Genomic DNA, 7016 nt, shown 5'->3' on the forward strand with positions numbered 1-7016 from the left:
CTCTTTTTCTCTCAGTTTTGAAAAAAAAAAGGAATTGTGAGATAAACACTTGAAATTCTGAGAAAACAGGTCAGAATTACAAGAAAAGAAATCAGAATTCTAGGAAGTTTTAGAGTTCAGAGTTTTAGGAAACAAAGTCCAATAAAAATTAAAAAGGTAATTGTGACTTTATTATTATTATTATTATTCCACGACTGAAACATGCTTCCATTCTATTGAGGTGATGCTGCACAAAAACACAACATATTTATTAATGTGTAAAACATTTAAAATTATCACCAAATGACTACTGCACCTTTAAATTTGTAAGCTCCAAGTCTGAACTAACAAGTAGGACCTTGGTTGCGTCCGAAATCGAATACTCTCTTGAATATGCTCTTATTTTGAATTAGTAATTACTTCGTGACCGCAAAAAGAGTACGTCGTATGAATGTGTGTTCAATAGTATGAACTTAAACTGAATGTACTACAGTCACCATGTTGTTCCTGTCACGTGACCTACCAGCACCAGCTGTGTCACTTCACTGCCATTCCTAAATCCTGTCCTGTGGCCTCATGGGATAGTAAAGTGTCCATCATATGCACACTTCAGAATCACCCCAGAACCGGGTACTTTTTGCCTACTCTTTTATGATTACTGTGAATTCGGACGCATTTCTTTTTTCACATACTGTTTTTTGCCTACTGTATAGTAGGGAAGTTTGTCATTTCAGATTTTTTCTTGTCTCAGTAATGAAGTAAACACAACACACCGAGGTAACGTGGCATTTCTTGTTTTAATCTGATTATATTTCGCAGAGCTTAAAATATTAAGTGGCTTTTAACTTAAGATAATTAAAATACATAAAAAGAAAGCAAGAACTGAGTAGCTCTGCAAATAGATAAAAAAGTAAACATAAATAAGGAGGAGAGATGCTCTCTCGCTAAAGGCAATTATTGTGATTTCTTATATAGTTACAGTCTATTTCTTGAGAAACAGAAAATTAACGTGCATTTTCTACACACGTGGGCCGCCACAATATCCATGACCTCTGATAACTTAAGAATAAAAACGTGAATTAAAAATTAAAAGTTGCGACGCTGAGGATGTGCTCATCAATGCAACACAGTCAAAGTCAACTGCCATGCAACAATGCAGCGTCTCTCTGAGCGAGCAGACATCGCCGATATCCTTATTGGAAACCTACAAAGCAAGTCCAGACTTTCTCTAAAGCATCATTCAAACCATCAAACCCTCTATACATCATCTTAAAAGGCTAATAAGTACATATAGAACCATCGTAAATGATTTAAAGAACATAAAGAAATGGATAATGATGGCTAGAATATGAAAAAGAGAGATTTTGCACAGTTTTATGTGAAATAAGGCTGCAGAGATCATAAACAGTCAGTCGGTGTGTGTGTGACGTCACTCCCTCCACAAGGGGGAACCAGAGGTCAATGATAACTTTCTAGACATTGTTGCATATAAACAGACAATACCGTAGCTACAAATCTAAGGCACTGATGAGAGCCGAGCTGAAACACCATTCCCTAAAAGAAAACGAAAACCTCCGCGAGCGCAATGCGCAAAAGTAATAATAAAAATGCAAATTAAAATATAAATTGTTCCTGTATAAATGAGAATGTAGACAGATTGTTTTTTCCTGTAGGAAACATTCACACCAATCTGTGCTGGTATGAGAACTGCAGACCACCGGCCTTCGGCCCCATCTTTTGAACAGTTCTCACGGTGAGAAATAGTGACGCAGGGGCCCTTCCAAAGAGGCCTCGCACGTTTCGTCGTCTTCCTCGAGTTCGAGGCTCATCTCTCGGTCACATGATTGTGTGTATGGGGCAGCAGGGGGGCGCACAGCACCTCCGACAGGTCGTCCATGATGCAGGTCTCCTTGGGCTCGACCAGATTGAATTCTCTGACGAAGACGATGAAATGTGTGTACAGTGTGTTCAAGTGTCCCTGCAGCTCCAGAGCCACGGTCTCTTTAAAGTGAGCCCAGTAGATGTGAGCCAGCACGTGAAACAGATACCGGCAGACCTTCTTCACCAGAGACTCGAACGAGTTGGGAAAGTCTTTGCCTGAAAGGAAATCGAGATATTTATCATTCAGCATTTATCACTGATTGTTAATGAAAAGAATTTAAAAGTAAATAAAAACGATAAATTATTATAATCACTTTAATAAAATGATTATTATTACAACATGCTAGGATTACCCACTAAAACCTTAATAAAAGGTATTTATAATATTTTGCAGGCCTTTTCAAACACTACAACAAAGGTGGAAATAATAAAATAAAGTCATGTATTATTTGTCATTCATTTTCAATTTCATTGCATTTATTGAATGAAAATTTAAGTAATTAAAAACATATATTATTAAAATAAATAATCAGGTTTAAATAAGAAATGAATAATGTAATTTATTGCTTGTAATGAAATCAATTGTTAACTGATGTTTTATTTTAAAGATCAAATATCTTGGATTACAAAAAAAATATTTATATTATTATTATTATTTACAATGATTTTTACTTTTATTAATATACTATTAGAGTTTCATATTTTGAATTACATTTTATTTTTATATTTTCAGTTTTCAATTTAATAGTCAAGTTTTAGTCATTTTGTTGTGTCTGTTTTTATTCTAATGTTTTTTATTAAGGTTTAATTCATTTAGATTTAGTTATTTTAGTAAAATGAAAACGACAAATGTTGTAGCTGAAATAAAAAGTAAATATTTTATTTGAGTTAATAAAGTAATACGTTGTTTATGGTTTTAGTCTTTGTTAAACAAAATAACACCAATTTGTATATTAATTCAACCAAAATATTTATTTTTTTGTTATTATTTACTTTAAATGACCAGCAATAAACTAAATTGAAAACAAACCGGCACAAATTTTGAATTCATTTTCATTTCCTAACGAGTTGAACCCAGAAGAGAGCCAGAAGAAATTCTATTCACAAAACTCATTCTCCTCTATGAACACTAGAGGGCGCCACTGATCTAAGGAACTTGAATCTAAACTCTTGTACTTCTGTATTATGACTGCTAGAGGGCAGTGATTATACACACCGTATTTTGTGGGGAAGATATCTTCGTCCGTCACTAATTTCTGCACGAAAGTCATGACAAGGTCAACATACTGAGGTGCTGTGCACTTCGTCTTCTTCCCCCTCTCGTCATACCAGTAGTATATGCTGTAAAAGAAGACGACAACGAGTCAAAATTAACGTATTCACATTTCGAGCACTTCAGGACAAAGTGAACAATTTATGGTTTAAAAACGTACAGCTCCTATCAGCATTTTAAGGAGGACTGGCCATCGTAACAGTGAGTTTGGGAGGGTAGCGTGGGTTCGAGGGGCTGTAGACATTACAAATCTCTAGGAATGCAAACTGAACGCATAACTGACCTCACAGCAGAGAGCCACTGACCGCAAACCAACGCTGATCATTCAACGGATGAGCAGCCCACACATGAAACCAAACGGGACGAAATAAAGATCGCTGAACGTTGAACTGAAAGAACCGTCACGGTAAACTAAAGCACAATTAGCACGTAAACACAGACGAGTAAATATCGGGCTGAATGCTAGCGAGTGTCTGTGTTCTCAAATATCGTCCAACTACACGCTTGAGTTACAGATTTGAGAGTGGATTCCAAGCCCAAACACAAAAGTGCAAGTACTGAATCTACCTGCATTAAACTCTTCAATAAAACATGAAATATTCAGATTAAAAGGCCTACTAATCTAAACATGGTTATGCATAGTCATGAGTGGGTGTTTAAGCACAATATGTACAATAGAAACAAGTGTTTAAAAATAAAAACTAACATTGATTTTCTGAACTTTTTTGATACTTTTGTCATTTTTGACACTTTTTCAAATTTTAGTGGAAAAAACATTTCAAAATTTTTATTTTATCCTATTTATTAATTGTTTGTTTCATTCATTAATTTTTACAAAAATCTGGTTTAAAAGACTGTGAAAATTAAAACATTGAAACATTTTTGGAATAAAATGGCAAAACCTTTTTTTTTTTTTTTTATGTTTTCAAAATGTTACAATTTTCACACTACAAAATATTATGTTCACAAGTGGGGTTTACCTTGATTTTTCCCCCCCTTTATTTTTCATCACAAGTCTCACATTTCATATTAAGCTTTCTTACTAGCAAAAATGTACACATTAATATTTCGGTCATGGTGTAAATGACAACATGACGATGTCATAATTAGTTAAAAAAAGTTATAAATATTTACAAAATCAGTACTGAATTTAACTGTTACTTCAGATTATAGTTTTATTTATTATTTTTTTTAATAAAAAGTTTTCATAGTTTAATGGAGAAAATCTGTCTGGGACAAGGGTAAGAATCAAATTTAGGCATTAAAACAGTTTGAAAAAGATGAAAAATAAATGTAAATGCAATAAAAATCAACTCATAGGAAATGGAAGTGTATGTATTTCAAGAAACACCCACTGAACACACATAAGCGTAATACCTCAACATATATGACCACATTTATAACTCAAACTGAACATCAGGTCTTTTGTCTTTTGATCAGTAATTGATTTCTCAATGGACAGAGCGGCGCGGTGACGGTAAATAAGGCTCGTGTTTTGATGAGCGCACCCACCCATCCTTGTCCCGCGTGGAATGCCGGAGGTGAGCGTGTAATTGTTAGCGTTTTGTGTGTTGGTAATTCACGTCCTTTAACATCTGTCATGAATAGTCATGCTTCTGGTTCTACAGGGTCAGTCTTTAGAGACTCACACCCAGGCTTCACTGCGGCCAAACAGGGCGAACGAGTCGAGCAACGATTGTAACGTCAACACGGTTAAGCTGTGGGAATGTACAGATGGAGGCCCGTCTTTCCGTTTAACTTGTAGAAGGGAGATTCTACAATTACGGGCATTTTTTGAATGCTTGAAATCTGAAAATGAAACTTCTTGAATCTGTTTCATCAGCCTTCAAGTGGATTTTGGTATAATGTATAAGGGTGGATTATTAATAGTGTGTGTGATGGTAATGAGGTAATGTGACGGTATACTCAAAAACTGAGTGTTTTGGTAATAAAGCTGCTCTCATATCATAAAAAAAATTTAAAATCTAAGCCAATGACATTCCTTACTATGGTGTAATCATTTCCATCATAAATGAAGTTTAAACTATTTTATAGAAATTCAGTTCTCTAAAATGCTTAGTATGATGGTAATGACAGCTGCTTTGGAAACAGCAAATCTTCGTTATAGAAACATTATAAATTCTTCAAATAAACAAAAAACATTTTTGAAATATTATTACAGAATAAACTAATAATTATTGTTGATTAATAATGTAAATTAATTTTATATTTATTTTAAGTAATATTAATAAAACATTTTTATTAATAACAATATATTCTATTTATTTGTTTTACATTTATATTTATTCTTATATTTTTAACAACAGAACAACAACAATAATACTTTAATTATTGTGTGTATTATAAATTATTTAAATCATTTTATATAATAATGATAATAATAATACTTATTATGAATTATAAATTATTTAATATTATTATTGTTATTAGGCAAAAATACAAAGTTTTCTGGATACTTGCTATATATTATAGAGAAGTTGATACAATTTTAGGTAGGGGAATGCGCAAAATTGACATACTGGGAAATTTAAATGACACAATACTTTTAAAAATGGGTAAAAATAATGAGTGCTGGTCAAGAGACTAAAGTTGTAAGGTAAATATTGTCATAAGTAATTTTATAACTGATCTCTTTCATCTTTAGTTCGGGCCTCTGATCTTCCCAAACAGCCTGAGAGAACATTCAACTATAGGCATTTAAGGTCATTTAATTGGTTCCACCTCGAACAGACTTACAAAACCCCTCATTCTGAGAATAGCTCCCTTGTATTCTCTCGTTCAAAACGCATCTGAAAGCCAAACAAGCACTGGCTTCAGTAAGATGTGTGTCAGCTTTCATTCCAGTCATGCATTAACCCCAATCAGACCCACAAACCCAGATTCATCCAAAGCTAGTGTGCTGATCTGGGATCTGATCTTAAAATGCAAAAATATTGCGAATAGGAGAAATATCTGATCCAGAAGCAGTTCTCGTGAGAAGAGGGTTCTGGTTCTCAACCCAGGACATATCTGGAGGAAGAAAGAGCAAGAAAGACAGGCAATAGAAAGAAAGAGAAAGGGAAACTCACGTGTTGCAGGCCGTCATGGCTTGACATGTGTCCCCAGTGCAAAACTCTGAGATTGTGCTATACTGCAGATTTATCAGATTGAAGAAGGTTGTTGCTGCAAAGAACAAAAGAAAAAAGTTTTAAAAGGTGACATTCAAAAAGTTATGAAAAGTCTTTCACGGATATTTCAGAATAAATAAAGCTGAAGACAATGGCTCTGTTCCAAAACCAAATAAGCTCCCTATGAAGGCAGCGTTTTAAGATGTCACAGTCACGCTCATGGCGTGAAGTTTAACAACTGACAAAACCAGCTATGCTGCTTGGCTGGTCTTAGCTGTTTTAAGATGGTCAGCTGGTCCAATCAACCAGCTTAAAGGGTTAGTTCAGCTCCGGGCGGATGACATATGAGTTCAGCGTTGCGCATGCGCCGGTGAGTCTCGTGAAAACCAACGTTTGTTTACAGGAGCAAAGGAAGCAAAGTTTCCTTACTTTAGCAAAGGAAAACCAGTCTCCTCTTGGCTTATATCGAAATCCTCCAACATTCTTCTTTACAAATCCTCGTTTTGTACTTCTAATTCTTGATCGTTGTTTTGTTTTGATCTCTCCCCTGCGCTTCCGCGTGCGTCACTTCTGAGCAGCGCATGCGCAACGCCGAGCTCATACGTCATCCGCCCGGAACTGCTTCCATGTAGGACTGTTGGCGTAAGCTAGATTAAAATGATTATTACGTTTTGAATATGGATATTTTTCTTACAAAAAAGCATCGATTCGCTACAGAAGGCCTTTGTTCACCCCCCGGAGCCGTGTGAGACACT

The 7016-nt window shown here is 35.0% G+C and overlaps 1 protein-coding gene across 1 annotated transcript; it reads right to left on the reverse strand.

The window, feature by feature from the left end:
* Window positions 1–779: 779 nt before the first annotated feature.
* On the reverse strand, window positions 780–6310 carry LOC107553851 (MOB kinase activator 2-like). Its single transcript, XM_016236166.1, has 3 exons — window positions 6223–6310; window positions 3077–3201; window positions 780–2076 (listed from the first exon to the last, which is right to left on the reverse strand). Exons 1-3 carry the CDS (start codon window positions 6237–6239, stop codon window positions 1805–1807), a joined length of 414 nt encoding a protein of 137 aa, XP_016091652.1. The 5' UTR covers window positions 6240–6310; the 3' UTR covers window positions 780–1804.
* Window positions 6311–7016: the final 706 nt, after the last annotated feature.

Source organism: Sinocyclocheilus grahami, unplaced genomic scaffold, assembly GCF_001515645.1.
Source record: "Sinocyclocheilus grahami isolate Dianchi unplaced genomic scaffold, SAMN03320097.WGS_v1.1 scaffold483.1, whole genome shotgun sequence".
Taxonomy (NCBI): domain Eukaryota; kingdom Metazoa; phylum Chordata; class Actinopteri; order Cypriniformes; family Cyprinidae; genus Sinocyclocheilus; species Sinocyclocheilus grahami.